The 18,766-nt window shown below is 38.2% G+C and overlaps 1 protein-coding gene across 1 annotated transcript in view; it reads left to right on the top strand.

The window, feature by feature from the left end:
* Window positions 1-18,766, top strand: part of MALRD1 (MAM and LDL receptor class A domain containing 1) — a 580,486-nt gene that overhangs the window by 165,159 nt on the left and 396,561 nt on the right. Inside the window, exon 20 of the mRNA XM_024765840.1 lies at window positions 12,402-12,489. Coding sequence (XP_024621608.1) covers window positions 12,402-12,489 — 88 coding nt within the window. The remainder of the gene's footprint in view (window positions 1-12,401; window positions 12,490-18,766) is intronic.

Raw genomic sequence — 18,766 nt, 5'->3', positions numbered from 1 at the left:
GTAGACTATGGGTGAATTATTTAAACTTTCTGGGTCTCATTTATTCAAACAGAATATAAAGGTTTTGGATTCTAAATGCTCTGTAAGGACCCATTCTGCACTTAAATTTAAATAATTTAAAAGATCTTTTAAAATGTCGCATAAGTGTGCATATAATTGATATAGCTATCAAATGTGTATAGATTGCTTAGAAGAAATCCTCCAATAAATAAACTTTGTATTATTCCAGATAGAAAGTTATGCTTGAGAATAGCTGGAAGTTGAAGGGAAGAAGGGTCTGGAAATGTAGAAGTAAATTTAGGAAAAAGAGGAAAGAAGTTAGCAAAACCATATAAATACAAGTAGACACTGAGTTGGAATCCAGGAAGAGGGCTGTGTAAAGAAGAGAAAGACACAGGGAGTTGTAAAAGAAAAAAGAATCAGGATTTGTCAACAGTTTAGGTGTATCATATGAAATACTGGGACAAATCAGTATATGTTGCACCTTTTTGTCTCTTTAATAATCATTTGCCATTTGAAATGTGGGCATTGAAGTATGACATCAAGAGTAACATCTATAGGTTTAGTTGAAATGAGAAGTTTTGTTTTTCCGTAACACAGTCAAGTGCTCACCACGCACTCAGGGTGCTGGGTGACATGTGTACAGCTTTGTGTGTCCCTCAGTGAGCTTCATGTTGCTTGTCCTTAAAATCTCCAAGAAGAGACATTGAAATGCACACATACCGATATAATTAAAAATTGTGAGAAGTTTTTAAAGGAAAATACCTTCAGCTTGAGTGATTAAGGAAGGTTTTTCTGAGGAAGTAATATCTAAACTGAGACTTGAAATGGGATTTTTAATTCACACTCATCATTGGGTGGCTATTATGAGATGCAGAACTAGAACAAAGGACAGATGTGTATTATCATTTGGGTTTAAATGTGTGATCTGATTTTCTCACTTTGGGTCGAGATCAGTTTTAAGAAGCACCTGCATAGAGGTGGAGGTAAATTTGGAGCTTCCTTTCATGAGGAGAATGAGGGGCACGTGATTATTTTTATAAAAAGGCTTACTGTATATTAAAATAATACATTGCAGTTCCACTCCTTTTCCTCTAAATATTATTTTTAATGATGTGGAGGGTAGAAAAAATGAGTGTTAATTGAAGAAAGAGGACCTTTAGGAATTTTAGTGCAGTGTTTCTTAAATGAGAATTTAATTTTGGCACATGTGAACCAACCACTCGGAAAGTATTACATTCTATTCTATTAAAATCCTATTGGAAGAGCTTCAAGATGGCGAAAGAGTAAGACGTGGAGATCACCTTCCTCCCCACAAATACATCAGAAATACATCTACATGTGGAACAACTCCTACAGAACACCTACTGAACGCTGGCAAAAGACCTCAGGCATCCCAAAAGGCAAGAAACTCCCCATGTACCCAGTAGGGCAAAAGAAAAAAGAAAAAACAGAGACAAAAGAATAGGGATGGGACCCACACCAGTGGGACGGAGCTGTGAAGGAGGAAAGGTTTCCACACACTAGAAGCCCCTTCACGGGCGGAGACTGTGGGTGGCGGAGGGGGAAGCTTCAGAGCCGCGGAGGAGAGCGCAGCAACAGGGGTGCGGAGGGCAAAGCGGAGAGATTCCCGCACAGAGGATCAGGGCCGACCGGCACTCACCAGCCCGAGAGGCTTGTCTACTCCCCCGCCGGGGTGGGCGGGGCTGGGAGCTGAGGCTCAGGCTTCGGTCAGAGCGCAGGGAGAAGTCTGGGGTTGGCGGCGTGAACACAGCCTGAAGGGGGCTAGTGCACCGCAGCGAGCTGGGAGGGAGTCGGGGAAAAAGTCTGGAGCTGCCGAAGAGGCAAGAGACTTTTTCTTCCCTCTTTGTTTCCCGGTGCGTGAGGAGAGGGGATTAAGAGCACTGCTTAAAGGAGCTCCAGAGACGGGCGCGAGCTGTGGCTAACAGCGCAGACCCCAGAGACCGGCATGAGATGCTAAGGCCTCTGCTGCAGCCACCAAGAAGCCCGTGTGTGAGCACAGGTCACTATCCACGCCGCCCCTCGCGGGAGCCTGTACAGCCTGCCACTGCGAGGGCCCCTCCCTCCGCCGCGGCCTGAGTGAGCCAGAGACCCGGAATCAGCTGCTCCTTTAACCCCGTCCTGTCTGAGTGGGAACAGACGCCCTCAGGCGACCTACACGCAGAGGCAGGTCCAAATCCAAACCTGAACCCCAGGAGCTGTGCGAACAAAGAAGAGAAAGGGAAATCTCTCCCAGCAGCCTCAGGAGCAGCGGATTAAAGCTCCACAATGAACTTGATGGACCCTGCATCTGTGGAATACCTGAATAGACAATGAATCAGCACAAATTGAGGAGGTGGAATTTGGGAGCAACTATATATATATATATTTTCCCCTTTTTCTCTTTTCCTCTCACTGTTGTGGCCTCTCCTGTTGTGGAGCGCAGACTCTGGATGCGCAGGCTCAGTGGCCATGGTTCACGGGCCTACCTGCTCAGCGGCATGTGGGATCTTCCTGGACTGGGGCACGAACCTGTGTCCCCTGCATCGGCAGGTGGACTCTCAACCACTGTACCACCAGGGAAGTCCAATAATTATCTTTTATTTTTAATTTTAATAACTTGATTTTATTTTATCTTCTTTTTTCCTTTCTTTTTGTTCTCCCTTTTATTCTGAGCTGTGTGGAGGACAGGCTCTTGGTGCTCCAGCGAGGCATCAGGGCTGTGCCACTGAGGTGGGAGAGCCAAGCTCAGGACACTGGTCCACAAGAGACCTCCCAGCTCCACGTAATATCAAATGGCAAAAATCTCCAGAGATCTCCATCTCAATGCCAAGACCCAGCTCCCCTCAACGACCAGCAAGATACAGTGCTGGACACCCTATGCCAAGCAACTAGGAAGACAGGAACGCAACCCCATCCATTAGCACAGAGGCTGCCAAAAATCATAATAAGGCCACAGACACCCCAAAACACACCACCAGACATGGACCTGCCCACCAGAAAGACAAGATCCAGCCTCATCCACCGGAACACATGCACTAGTCCCCTCCACCAGGAAGCCTACACAACCCACTGAACCAACCTTAGCCACTGGGGACAGACACCAAAAATAATGGGAGCTATGAACGTACAGCCTGTGAAAAGGGCACCCCAAACACAGTAAGGTAAGCAAAATGAGAAGACAGAGAAGCACACAGCAGATGAAGGAGCAAGGCAAAAACCCAACAGACCTAACAAATGAAGAGGAAATAGGCAGTCTACCTGAAAAAGAATTCAGAATAATGATAGTAAAGATGATCCAAAATCTTGGAAATAGAATGGAGAGAATACAAGAAACGTTTAACAAGGACCTAGAAGAACTAAAGAGCAAACAAACAGTGATGAACAACACAATAAATGAAATTAAAAGCTCTCTAGAAGGAATCAATTCAGAATAACTGAGGCAGAAGAACGGATAAGTGATCTGGAAGATAAAATAGCGGAAATAACTACTGCAGAGCAGAATAAAGAAAAAAGAATGAAAAGAATTGAGGACAGTCTTAGAGACCTCTGGGACAACATTAAATGCACCAACATTCGAATTATAGGGGTCCCAGAAGAAAAAGAAAGGGATTAAGAAAATATTTGAAGAGATTATAGTTGAAAACTTCCCTAATATGGGAAAGGAAATAGTTAAGTCCAGGAAGCACAGAGAGTCCCATACAGGATAAATCAAAGGAGACACATGCCAAGATACGTATTAATCAAACTATAAAAAATTAAAAACAAAGTACAAATATTAAAAGCAGCAAGGGAAAAAAAAACAAGTAACACATACAGGAATCCCCATAAGGTTAACAGCTGATCTTTCAGCAGAAACTCTGCTAGCCAGAAGGGAGTGGCAGGGCATATTTAAAATGATGTAGGCATAGAGGGAACTTTCCTCAACATAATAAAGGCCATATATGACAAACCCACAGCCACCATTGTCCTCAGTGTTTAAAAGCTGAAACTATTTCCACTCAGATCAGGAGCAAGGCAAGGTTGCCTACTCACACCACTATTATTCAATATGTTTTGGACGTTTTAGCCACAGCAATTTGAGAAGAAAAAGAAATAAAAGGAATCCAAATTAGAAAAGAAGTAAAGCTGTCACTGTTTGCAGATGACATGATACTATATATAGATAATTCGAAAGACGCTACCAGAAAGCTACTAGAGCTAATCAATGAATTTGGTAAAATAGCAGTATATAAAATTAATACACAGAAATCTCTTGCATTCCTATGCACAAATGATGAAAAATCTGAAAGTGAGATGAAGAAAACACTCCCATTTACCATTGCAATAAAAAGAATAAAATATCTAGGAATAAACCTACCTAAGGAGACAAAAGACCTGTATGCAGAAAATTATAAGACACTGATGATCGAAATTAAAGATGATACAAATAGATAGGGAGATATACCATGTTCTTGGATTGGAAGAATCAACATTGTGAAAATGACTCTACTACCCAAAGCAATCTACATATTCAGTGCAATCCCTATCAAACTACCACTGGCATTTTTCATGGAACTAGAACAAAAAATTTCACAATTTGTATGGAAACACAAAAGACCTCGAATAGCCAAAACAATCTTGAGAAAGAAAAATGGAGCTATAGGAATCAGGCTCCCTGTCTTCAGACTATACTACAAAGCTACAGTAATCAAGACATTATGGCACTGGAACAAAAATAGAAATATAGATCAATGGAACAGGATAGAAAGCCCAGAGATAACCCCATGCACATATGGTCACCGTATCTTTGATAAAGGAGGCACGAATATACACTGGAGAAAGGACAGCCTCTTCAATAAGTGGTGCTGGGAAAACTGGATAACTACATGTAGAAGAATGAAATTAGGACACTCCCTAACACCATACACAAAATAAACTCAAAATGGATTAAAGACCGAAATGTAAGGCCAGACACTATCAAACTCTTAGAGGAAAACATAGGCAGAACACTCTATGATATAAATCACAGCAAGATCCTTTTTGACCCACATTCTAGTGAAATGGAAATAAGAACAAAAATAAACAAATGGGACCTAATGAAACTTAAAAGCTTTTACACAGCAAAAGAAACCATAAACAAGACAAAAAGACAACCCTCAGAATGGGAGGAAATATTTGCAAATGAAGCAACTGACAAAGGATTAATCTCCAAAACGTACAAGCAACATATGCAGCTCAATATCAAAAAACAACCCAATCCAAAAATGGGCAGAAGACCTAAATAGACATTTCTCCAAAGAAGATATATAGATTGCCAACAAACACGTGAAAGAATGCTCAACATCATTAATCATTAGAGAAATGCAAATCAAAACTACAATGAGATATCATCTCACACCAGTCAGAATGGCCATCATCAAAAAATTTACAAACAATGAATGCTGGAGAGGGTGTGGAGAAAAGGGAACCCTCTAGCACTGTTGGTGGGAATTTAAATTGATACAGCCACTATGGAAAGCAGTATGGAGGTTACTTAAAAAACTAAAAATAGAACTAACATACGACCCAACAATCCCAGTACTGGGCATATAACCTGAGAAAACCATAATTCAAAAAGAGTCATGTACCAAAAATGTTCATTGCAGCTCTATTTACAATAGCCAGGACATGGAAGCAACCTAAATGTCCATCAACAGATGAATGTATAAAGATATGGCACATATATACAATGGAGTATTACTCATCCATAAAAAGAACGAAACTGTTATTTGTAGTGAGGTGGATGGACCTACAGGCTGTCATACAAAGTGAAGTAAGTCAGAAAGAGAAGAACTAATACCATATGCTAATACATGTATATGGAATCTAAAAAAAAGAAAGAAAAGAAAATGGTCAGAAGAACCTAGGGGCAAGATGGGAATAAAGATGCAGACCTACTAGAGAATGGACTTGAGGATACGGGGAGGGGGAAGGGTAAGTTGGGATGAAGTGAGAGAGTGGCATGGACATATATACACTACCAAACGTAAAATAGATAGCTAGTGGGAAGCAGCCGCATAGCACAGGGAGATCAGCTCAGTGCTTTGTGACCACCTAGAGAGATGGGATAGGGAGGGTGGGAGGGAGGGAGATGCAAGAGGGAAGAAATATGGGGACATATGTATATGTATAACTGATTCACTTTGTTATAAAGCAGAAAGTAACACACCATTGTAAAGCAATTATACTCTAATAAAGAAGTTTTTTAAAAATCCTATTATACCTTCTTGCATCATTTTAAAATAATAAAAACACAGTTTTCCAAACTTTTAAGTCAATAATTTTAAACGTGCATCCCTTTTCTCTCTCTAATATTGATCAGGCTTTTTTCAATTAAATGTATCTTTGTAACCTCCAATCAAATAGGTTCCGTATCAATTCTTAGAACTAGGGAAATTGAGAACTATTTATTTGTCTTCATCACATAATAGATGAGATGTGAAATGGGTTATGTGCTATATGAGTCCTTGGAAGATGCTTTAAAATAACATGTGAGTTTGTAGAGTTTCACGTAGCAAATTAATTTCAAATTGATCAACATTTATCCCTTTTTTTTTTTTTTTAACATTTATCCCTTTTAAAATCCACTTAGGCAAGTTCCACAAAGGCACTGTGAAGAATTAGAGGGGGAAAAAACTCACCCAAAATTTGGCCCTTCCTGTACATCTAAAATGGCTTAGAGAAAAAAGTAGCAGACGTAATCTTTGTGACTTGCCAACCCTTTAAAACCGTGGAAAGCAAATCAATCTAATATGACCTGAATAACTCGGATAATTTTTTTAGGTTTCTTTCATTCTAGATGAATAACAAAATTCTGTCTAAATAAAGAAACCTGAATGAAATTTTCAGTGACCTTATTTCTTCAACCACATCCTTCCCTCCTTGATTTTTTTTCCTTTTTTTTAAATCTCTACTCTTGGACTTCCCTTGTGGTGCAGTGGTTAAGAATCTGCCTGCCAGTGTAGGGGACAACGGTTCGATCCCTGGTCTGGGAAGATCCCACATGCCATGGAGCAACTAAGCCCATGTGCCACAACTACTGAGCCTGTGCTCTTAATCCTGCTCTCTGGACCCTGCGTGCTGCAACTACTGAGCCCGCACACCTTGAGCCCATGCTCTGCAACAAGAGAAGCCACCGCATTGAGAAGCCTGTGCACCGCAACAAAGAGTAGCCCCCACTTGCTGCAACTAGAGAAAAGCCCACATGCAGCAATGAAGACCCAATGCAGCCAAAAATAAATAAATAAATTTATTAAAAAAAAAAAACAATCTCTTAATATAGCAGAAGCTCTGATGGGAAAAGATCTTGTCGGTGGAAAAGGACCTGGGCTAACAGCAGCTGAGTGGCCATCTCTGAGAGACTCTAACAAGTTACACTCATTCAGTTCAGAATAGTATAAAATGAGGTATAAGAGGAAAGGAGGCTGAATTTAGATAAACGTTTCGATTTACACATACATGAAGGGATCATCATACTCCTACAAATTAAATATATCAGCAATGGAGCACTGTCCAGCTTCCCCATTGGGAGACGGTTCTCCATGCATTTCTTGTGTCCTGCATTATTCAGCTTCTGAGCAAAGGATGTATTGCATGGAGTCTACCCTGAGACATTTGCTTACATTCTGGAGTAATTTACCTACCTACTGCCCCTCCCCTTCCTTCCCTCTTGCTTCACCTCCTCCTTTTCCTCCTCCCTCTCCCTCAGATGTGCCAGCAGCCTATAACAGCTAGAAATTCCTAATGTTGGGGTTCTTCTTCTGTGGTGCAACCCATTACTCATGCAGGGAAACATCTGGCACTTATGTTTCCCTGTGGGAAGTGGGGAACAAGTGGAAGATACTCCTCTGGCTGATGAGTTTTGCTATCTCTGTAAATCAAGGATCTTGTGTCTTCTGTCAGTAAATGTGTATGAAACAGTGGCAGGCTGACGTTAGCTTGCGAGTAGGGTAAAGTCTCAGACCCTTCATGGTTTCTGACCTAACTGGTATGCAAAAGGAATTGCAAACCCAAGTGCCCCTGGAAGCAAGGGATGTGAATTAAGAGAAGTAGTTCAGGTGTAAAATAATTAATGGCAACTGACACTCCGCCTTAGAGTTAGGTGTGATAGGGAGTAATGGGGATTGTGGCAACTACAGGCAGTATCTTCTTGTGAAATATCCTACTTTAAAAGTACTTGGCAAACTATTCTACTTGAAAGCACTGTTTGGGTTAAACTAGACTCATGGGAATTGGGTCATCACCATTTAGTCTCTTCTGTCGTTGATGGTGAGAAACTCCAGACTTTTTTCCTGCTTGGTAACCAAGGAAACAGTTGGCACAATACCAAGGTAGACACTCAAAGAAAAAAATTCTTAGCAATCCATATATTGTAAAGCCTGGCATTAGCGAAGAAGAAATACAGTATTTTTTTTTCAGATATAAACCCAGGAATGGAATTGCTGGGTCATATGGTAGTTCTATTTTTAGTTTTTTGAGAAACCTCCATACTGTTTACCACAGTGACTGCACCAATTTACTTTCCCATCAACAGTGTAGGACGGTTCCCTTTTCACTGCGTCCTTACCAGCATTTATTTGTGTTCTTTTTGATGATAGCCATTCTTACAGGTATGAGGTGATATCTCATTGTGGTTTCGATTTGCATTTTCCTCATGCTTAGTGATGTTGAGCATCTTTTCATGTGCCTGTTGGTCATCTGCATTTCCTCTTTGAAAAATTCAGTTCTTCTGCCTATTTTTTAATTGGGTTATTTGTTTTTCTCTTGTTGAGTTGTATGAGCTGTTTATATACATTGGATATTAACCCGTGATAGGTCACATCATTTGCAAATATTTTCTCCCATTCAGTAGGTTGTCTTTTCATTTTGTCCGTGGTTTCCTTTGCTTTCAAAAGCTTTTAAGTTTAATTAGGTCCCATTTGTTTATTTTTTATTGTCTTTGTTTTAGGAGACAGATCCAAAAAATATATTGCTATGATTTTTTGTCAAAGAGTGTTCTGCCTATATTTTCCTCTAGGAGTTTTATGGTTTCTGGTCTTAGATTTAGGTCCTTAATCCATTTTGAGTTTATATAGGGAGTTAGAGAATGTTGTGATTTCATTCTTTTATATGTAGCTCTCCAGTTTTCCCAGAACCACTTATTGAAGAAACTGTCTTTACCTCTTTTGTCATAGATTAATTGACCATAAATGCATGGGTTTATCTCTGCCAAACCATTTTCCAAAGTGGCTGTACCATTTTGGATTCCCATCAGTAATGCATTGGAGTTCCAGTTGCTCCACATAGGATACATGCTTTTTATACATTTTAAACAAAATTCCTTTCTTTCAAGTCTTTCTGAAGATACGTTATATTAAAAATTGGTATATTATGCTGGAATTTCATATTTTTTTCCAAACACTGGTTGGTAAAACTAGGTGGCAGGCTGAGTCAATTCCATTTTTCTTTCTTATGAGTTAATAGAGACTATTTTATTTATAAGTGTGTATATATATGTGTGTGTTAATTATATATATGTTAGGAAATCGAAGATATTTTGGTAAAAACTATGATTAAATTCTGTCTTACATATGTATGATAATAGTTTTCATATCATTTAAATATTTTGATGAATAATTCAAAGTTTCCTAAATATAGAAAAAAAATCTGTTAAGACAAGTCTTTAGAGCCTTATTAATATTAGAGTCTTTGGTTATATTAGAACTAAGATTTCCAAGGTAGTTGACAAGGCCACTCCATCTTTATTTGGAGCATGCACCAGCCCATGAGAAGAACAACTTAGAATAGCTGGATTACTTTAGAGAACTTCCACGGCAGTAGTAGTTCTAATGTAAGTAGAATTGGCCTCTGCAGATAACGCAGGTCATTCAGACCAAACTGGAATTTTCAGTTGCCCTTTCAGTCATTCAGTAAGGGGCTAATGAAACTTAAGAGTAAAATTTGGCGTCCTTAATGTCTAGAGTGGCAATACTGCCTCACATACAATAACATTAGTGTTTTAATACCCTTCCATTTATTGGAAAAACACCAAAAGTGAAAATGGATTTTCCAGAATAGGCACACTTGGGTTTGCTCTTTTTTGTGACTAGTTTCTTAGGGTAATTTGCAAAACATTTTGCAAGACTAAATTAAATACAGGACAGAAGTAAAATTGAACTTCAGCATTCATAACTTTTTCTCAAGATGTGATTTGTTATCAGGTAGGCCTTTTTTTAATGGCTGGCTTAATTAAATATTCAAAAGAGGCTGAGATTGCAGTTATATATGCAAATTGACATTTTTTTTGGATCTCAGCTTGAAATTATTGTTCACTCTTTCTCAAGAATGCTACCATTTAGAGGCTAGAAAATTGAAGATATTTTGGTAAAAAATTGTAATTAAATTGTGTCTTAGAGCAAGACCCAACTGTCACTGCCTTGGATTATTTCTGTGTCTTCCCTTTGGCAACGAATGCTAGCAGAAGCAATATCAAAATGCTTATCATGTAATATGAAGTAAACTCCAATACAAATACTCCTTGTGTAGATAACATCCACTCAGAAATGCTGCTCGCCTGGTGTAGACCATAAATGAGAAAAGTTGTAACTTTCACAAATGGCCAATTCTTTAACTTGTGACCATATAAAGACAACAAAATGAATGCTTTGGAACAGTTAAGTCCACCTACACACTCAAATGGACCTAGGTATGTGTATATATCCCTAAAGTTAGCTTACAGATATTTATATGTCCAGGTATGCTTTTCATAGACTTGAGATTCTGTTATATCAATTTTCTATCCGTTCTCATGAATAAACTAAGACAATCATGAGCAGTGTAGTCACGTTGGTAGTGTTTATTTTTATTTATCCTAGTTTTTCCTTTTTCTTGCATCTTCTGAGCTTTTTATTACCATGTCCTGTGTTGTATGGGGATAGACAAATATTGATCCAAAGAATGTATTTGTAATTAATTAGTGTATTAGTTATTAATCAGTCCTTGCTTACACCTTTTCCCTATTGGTCACCCAACTGCAGTCTTTTTTCCCTGTAAAACAGAAGATATTTTATTACAGTATGTTCTGCCAAATTCTGACTGCTGGCTTTTTGTTTATTAGAATAATTGTATGATTTTGTACTGAGTATTCTTTTTGTGTTTTTGTTTTCTCTGCTTATTTCTTTTAATCATGCTGGCGGTGAAAAGAAGGGTGCATTTTATATTTGCAGTGACCCATTTTAAAGCAGTAGGAGACTGCCTGTTCCCCAGGCAGTATTAGGTGAACTATATTTGCCCATTAATTAAATGAATAAACCTTTTCCAAATTGAGTCATTTCCTCAGTGACAAATAAAGGAGAAAATTGTAGTAATTCTCAAGAAAACCTAGAAAGTTGGTGGAAGATGTCAAGAGGCTTAAGGTCAGTAATTTGACCTTTTAATTATCTTCTTTAATTAGGAATAAATAATGTATGAAACAACTTTTAATGGAACATAGAATTTGAAAAATGAAATAAAATTTCAACTTCCACATATCGCATTTGTGAGGAAAAATGAAACAGAAACATATATTCATATAATAGTGGAAAAAAGGAATGTGTTTTTTAAGTTTGAGTTTGCTTAATGTTCTTCATTATTAAATTATAGCAGGATTCCTAGTAAGTATGCAGTATATTTGCATGAGTCTTAAAATAATTCATCATGATTAATTCTATTATAGTAAATCTCAGCCCTGATCACAATCTGCCATGTACTGTAGTGATTAGTCAGTATTTCACATTTTACTGGAGTTTCAGTGGAACTGCATCTCCTGTAAGCACCGATGTCATCTGAGTTCACTGTGATTAATGAGGTTCTGAAGGAGATCTAATAACGATTAGCCAGTTCCATAAATTGTTACAGAATAAGGTCGACGGGAGAAAAATTTTAAAGGTCTTCAAAATGTGCATTTTAGAGAGTACCTCTGGCAACAAATTTGGTTTCTTGAAGGATGAAGAGGTTTAACCTTGGAAACAGCTGAACTACTGGGGCAACGGTGGGAAAAGGTTCCGTAATTTGCCTTCAGATACTTAAAAGCTCAGGAGAAAGCAGGACCAGTCTGGAATTAATGGTTGAAAGTTAAAAGGAAGTAGATATCAATCTGATATACTGAAATTTCAAAAAATCAATACTCACCAGAAACAGAATGGGCTTCATGGATTTAATGGGCCCAATATGGTGTGGAGCTTCCTATTACTAGAAGTATTCAGGTAGAGACAAGATACCTACTTATGGAGACTTTTGCAAAGTATGTTTTTAATGGTTCAGAAGAGAGTTTTCTCTAGGTAAATTCTGAATTCCTTTCAACCATGAGTTTCCAGAAATTAATTTCCTTCACAGTATTAACAAATTTCTTATATTGTTCTTAGATTTCAGTGGAAGCTTCAGTGGGAGATGGCTTCACTGGAGACATTGCAATTGATGATTTGTCATTTATGGACTGCACCCTCTATCCTGGTAAGGAAGGATATTTTAGTATATGAGTTTTTTCAAACCTGTCTACTTGAAAACACTGCCAAGGAAATCAATATTTCATTTCCAGAAATATTCAAAAATACTCTCAGTTCTACTCTATACTACCAATATATTAATCCTGGAAAAGGTTGTGAATCTTTTCTAGTAATTCGTCTAAAATCTTTGCAAACATAGTAAAGAGGTTTGAATCAGTTGTGTTTGTGTGTTATCATATGCAAAATATTAGGAAATTGTGTCTGAAGTTAAACTGTAATTCCATCATATTTGGTGGGCAGAATTGGTTGCCTTATAATCACATTGTTTTGGAGACTTTAATAACCTCTCAGGTACCTTCAGTGATGTTTTACTCTCGGGCTGCACTTTAAATATTCCTGAGGATTGTTGCCAGCCATTTCCCCTCCAAGTTATAGACTTCTTTCCATTAAAAATCTAATACATATCTTCCAGATTTATATCTCCATCCTCAACCTTTCACCTGAACTCCTGACTTAGATACTAACCACCTACTCAACATCCAAACTTAGGTGTACTAGGCATCTCAAAGATAACTAGGGAAAATAACTTAAAACAAACACACCCCAGGGGAAACTCATTCTAGGCAGTGCATAATGATCTAAAAGGGCTGAAATTCAAACTCCTGGGACTGAGGTTGTAGACTCTTTAGTTGCATGACAAGAGAAAGCACAGTCTCCTTCCTAGAGTGATCAGAGGCTGGATAATTTAAAAATCAATCACAATAATCCATGTGGAGAGCACTTTCAAGTGCTGAAAACTTAACCTGCAGCCCTGGTCCATCACAGTGTAGCGTTATTGGTCAGAGGAGTACCAGCCTCTCCCCAGACATAGTCAGAGGGCTGGATTCCAGTTCTTTCTGCTGTAGCTAATGTCATACCTCTGGTTCTCCACCTCATCATTCTGGCAGGATTAATTACCATTGTCTGTGCAGTGGTTTCTATGAAACTCTGCAGAAAGCCAAATGCTTCTCTGGAAAGCCAGCAGAAGGAAATCAGAATTCAACAAGTTTACATTTATCCCTCAGTGTCTAAAAGTAAATTCTTGATGACCCATTGCTCCCTCAATCCGACCATTCTTGCACGCTTCCCTGTCTCAGTAAATGATAGTTTATCTCCAGTTGCTTCTTCTTCATCAACAAATCTGATGCCACTACCTTCACATATACCCGGAGTCTACTGCTTCTCATTGCTCTTGATATTCTCCCCTTGGTCCAAGCCACTGTCGTCTCTATACAGATTATTGTGGTTGCTTTGTAAATGATCTATCTGCTTCTACCCTTGAACCACATAATCTCTTCTCAAAACAGCAGCCAGAATGATCCTTTTCAAACTTACATAAGCTCATGTTACCCTATCATGAGTCTTCCTATGACATCCCATCTCATTCAGAACAAAAGCCAAACTTCTTCCAATAACTTCCAAGGAATAAATGACTGGCCCTCTCATACGGCTCTGACTTTACCTTCTACCAATGTGCCTCTAACTGATGTCTCTCAACTACAAGACCTCTTGGCTGGTCCTTGAGCACTCCAACCCATTCATGCCTCAGGGCTTTTATACCTGCTATTCTCTCTTCCTGGAATGTACTTCCCCCAGATATCCCCTTCACCCCCTTACTTCTTTCTGATCTCTGCTGGAAAATTTCTCTAGTGAAACCTTCTCTCAATCTCTCTCCCTCTCCCTCTCTCTCTCTCTCTCTGTCTCTCTCTCTCTCTCCCTCTCTCTCTCTCTGTCTCTCTCTCTCTCTCTCTCTCACACACACACACACACACACCTCTTCTTATCTCCTTACCTGACATTTTCTGTCTCCTTCCCCTGTGTTTTCTCCACAACACGCATCCCCTTATAGTCAAATTTTATTTCCGCCATAATAATGTTAGTGGCATGAGAGCAGGGATTTTATCTGATCACTGCCATACCTTCAGTAGCATAAACAGTATCTGACACATAGTAATACTCGATAAACATCTATTGGATAGGTGAGTGGATAGGTGGAGAGATGTTTATATCTTTTTAAGTGTTTATATATTTTAGTTTATTATTGTTAAAATGTTAATTACTTCTATATGTAAGACACTATGTTATATGTCAGCTTCTGTTGACAGCCAAATCTCAGTGGCTTACAATCACAAGCATTTATTTCTTACTCTTAAGTGTGTGGTTTGGCATAGAATAATAACAGCATGTAATTCTTGTTCATAGCTCTGTATAATTCTATGTAGTTCCAATCTATGTATCTCTGTTCTGTGGGTCCTGTCTATATGCGACCCAGGCTGATGGACCAAGTCCCTGTCTGACACATTCTGTTTTTAAGTCAGAGGGTTGGAAAAAGAAAGCACACTTAAAGCTTTTATTAGGGCATCATGTGTATTCACTTCCATTGGTCAGAGCAAGTCAAGTGACCAAGCCCAACAATGGCTCAGGGAAGTATTTGCCACAGACAGGGAGCTTGGCAGGGGCCGAGAATACAGAAAGTCCTTAGAAAGGAGGGAGCTGATAAATGGTTACATTAATACCATATATCACTCTGTGTATCATCTCACATAATCCTATTTTCTTTTAAGAGTACAAAATAGTGCCTGGTCCATCACATGTGAAGAGATCTTGAATGTTGAATAGGATGGATGCCTTTGTTATCCCAAGTTTATGGAGCAAACTGAGAAGGAAATAACCAGCCCAAGGCTATCTAGCTATAAAGTGGCAGAGTACAATATCTGCTTCTTTGGATCATAATGTTTATCACTATTATTATATTGTTCATCAAATACATTAACCGCCCAAGGAAGAGAAAGCAATTTCCATTTTATGGGTGTGAAAAACTAAACTTAAAGAGCATCAGTGGCCTGGGTAAGAATGCACAATTGAGGGTAGAAATGAGATTTTTCACCTAAGGGGTCTGATTTCAGGGCCAAATCGCCTCCCACTCTTTGCTTAGGGAGAATGGCTGTGACCCCAGTGGCAGAGGGGAACAAAAAAGAATACGGAAAGGGAACACAAGTCATTGTTGTTACTGTTGCTGCTTTAATTATCCTGCTACATGCATTCTGGGGCTGATGTTTCCAAGGTAGAGGGAAAAGAGCTGCCAGAAACAAGGGCAGAGATGTGAAATATCAGTTACACACCGTTAGTCCCAATTTTCTGCTTTAAGTTTTGGAAGAAAAATATGGAATTTTAAAGACTGAACTGCGTGGTTTTCATGTTGGCTTCATAGCAAAAGAAACTCTGGGCAGAAACCACAAAGCCTGCTGAAGCCATAGGTTTCATAAAGGAAGCTGATGTGATCCCATAAGATGAAAATGAAAATAAAAATTAGGTTTTTAATAGAAATATTGCTCTTGATTATCAGTCAGTGTTTTGTCATGGCATCACGTTAGCTGAGGTGGGACCAGTCCGTGTAGGTTCACTTACAGACATTGATTTGCTTTCAATATGAACATTATCTACAGCATGTTTCCTCCTTGATTAACAAAACAAAACAAATAAAAAACTAAAGAAACACAAACTATTGACCTCATGTCCAAAGAGCAGATTTGTCCAAAATTACAAAAATCTGTAATTTTATTTTTTACTAAAAGTGACTAAAAAGGAGGTGATTATTTCATTTTTACCTATTTCCTCAAAATCAACTTCTCTTTCCCCTACTTCTCCCTTGTTCCTTTTGATGACCTCAGTATCCTCGAGCAACCCAGGATTGAAATACCATAGTCTTCTTTGGCTTTCCCCTTAAACTTTTAAGTTTCCCCTTAAACTCCAAAATATTTCTCACATCTGTTCTACTTTTTCCATTACCTCTGCCATGACCTTGGTTCAAAACACTGTTGACTCGAATGACTGAGCTTGTTAACTGCAAACTTTTATTAATTTTCCTCAATAGTTTTTATGCCATAAACTTAGTTTCTTTTCACTTTGTCCTAGACCATCATTACTTGCTCCTCTAGGTCAGGCTGTCTCTCATTTTCTAACTTCTAGTTGTTACTAACAATTTTCAAATCCCTTCTCAATAATGGATCGTATCTCCTTTGTTTCAATACTTTGATGATATAGATTATCATTTTAAATCTAATTCAGGAGGAAAATAGAGAAACAGCTGTTTATGCAAGATTAATTACATTTCTAGGGAAAGTAGACAATGTTAACCATGCAATAGAATCCTATGATTCTTTGCATCAGTATGTGATGATGTTGTCTGTTCCCAGAGTAGATAATGATGTGGAATAATGGCAAAGTTAAATAGCTTTCCCTTCACCTTGAATTAGACCTTCAGAGTAGATTTAGGGAGAATTGTTGCCAGATATTCAGATTTTAAAATATTATCCCAAAGGAAGTATCTGTTCTGCATTATTCCTTCCATCTTCCATCAGAAAAGCAAGGAGTGTGTGTCTTTTAGCAGAATACATGCAACAGGAGTTTTCTTTCTTGTGTCCAAGATTATTGGTGAGACAGCTGGGTTATTTGGAAAAATAAATCTGTGACGACATAGCATCACAGCACACTGTTTGCAAGCTGAAAAAAAATACCTACGCACTTTTCATCGAAGTTAAAATTTCAGAATTCAGCATGTGTATTAGATTTATTAGTTACTAGAACTACTAATTATTAGAATGAGTATCACTATCCAAGGTATTAGTGTTTTGCTTTTCCCAGGAAGGTTCTTACTGAGTCAGTGACACATCTTGCAACTGATGATACCTTAAAATTGAGAAAGTATGGAAACTCTTTAGAGAATGCTTAACAATTTTTATGATGTTCCTCCCCTACCCACCGAATGGTTTTTGTTGTTGTTATTGCTAAACTGGCTGAGTTGATTGAATTTTTGACATCCCTCCTCCTTCACCTCCATATCTCACCAGCTTTATTTGTGCTTGATCAAGTCTCCCTTCCTTCTGCAAAGAGTGATGTTTCTTTCAGTGGCAAAATGTGTGAGTTCTTTTGTGTTCAAAAGATATCATCTGCAGCTTTTTTTTTTTTTTTTGCGGTACCAGCCGCTCCGTGGCATGTGGGATCTTCCCGGACCAGGGCACAAACCCGTGTCCCCTGCATCGGCAGGCGGACTCTCAACTACTGCGCCACCAGGGAAGCCCCACCTGCAGCTTTTTACCTTCTAATACTAAGCTTGGTATTTTACCTTCTAATACTAAGCTGTTTGGTGTTTCCATTACATTTTTCTCAGGATAGTAAATTAAATGAAAGCATTTTGCTTTGAGGTCCTCTTTTATCCATATTTTCAGAAGGAAATACAGCCTCTGAATAAAGTTTTAGAAACGTTGGAAATATTTGCAGTTCGGTAAAACACTTCAAGGCAAAAATGAAGAAATTTGAGACTCAGTGATTGTAATCTAAAATATTCTGGTTTTAGTGTCTTTGGTGTAGTGTCGTAAAGTGATTTAGCATATACCTAGGGAAAAATTTTGCCCGAAGCCTATGGTCCATGCAACTTAGTATTTTATTTATAAGATCTTATGAAAAACCCAAACGAACTTTGTGGCCAACCAATAAGTTTCTAGAAAATAAAATTCGACAAATAACTGATTTAACCTATTCTAAATTTAAAACTTTAAAATTTTGTCATCTTTTAATTGAAGGAAATGCTAAATACCAAAAGTGGAGAAGGCTGTTGAAATACTTAAATTTTAGCTTGAAAATTGTCCAACTGCTAGTTAAGTCTATTTTTAGTCACTTTCAAAGATAGTAGAATATCTTTAAATATGGAAAATATCTTGTGCTACCTGGAAAATTTTATTGAATCCATGTGGTAGAGCAAAAATATTTCAAAAAAGAGCTGATTTGCTACTGGAGAAAGAAAAAAAAAAGAGACAGTGCATCATATGAGGCAAAGAGCTGTGTCACAATTGTTAATAAATCATATCCAAAGAGTAGCTATGTTTCAGTAAAACCTACTATCCTAGGAAGTAGACCTAGCACAGACACTTTAGTACAATTATGCTAAATATAGTCATTTCAGCTTGTGGTTATACCTCCAGGTTATTATGTTAAGTGCAACAGGAAAAATAGGGAACACTTTTCTTCTGGTGCTGTAGATATTTCAAATTTTTAATTTTTCTGAAGATTGATTATGTTTAAACCTCAAGTAGACATTTAGATTTTTAAATTAAATGTATTTCTTAGCATCAGAAGTCACAAGAAAAACATACGCATTGTTACTTGGAGATAAAGAACAACCATGCATATTAGTCAAGTAATTCACACAGTTGTGATATGTCTAAAGCTGGCAATAATTTATCAAG

Source organism: Neophocaena asiaeorientalis, unplaced genomic scaffold (assembly GCF_003031525.2).
Source record: "Neophocaena asiaeorientalis asiaeorientalis breed wild unplaced genomic scaffold, Neophocaena_asiaeorientalis_V1.1 scaffold217, whole genome shotgun sequence".
NCBI lineage: Eukaryota > Metazoa > Chordata > Mammalia > Artiodactyla > Phocoenidae > Neophocaena > Neophocaena asiaeorientalis.
The sequence above is the reverse complement of the archived record's forward strand: the minus strand, read 5'-3'. Positions and strand labels throughout refer to the sequence as shown.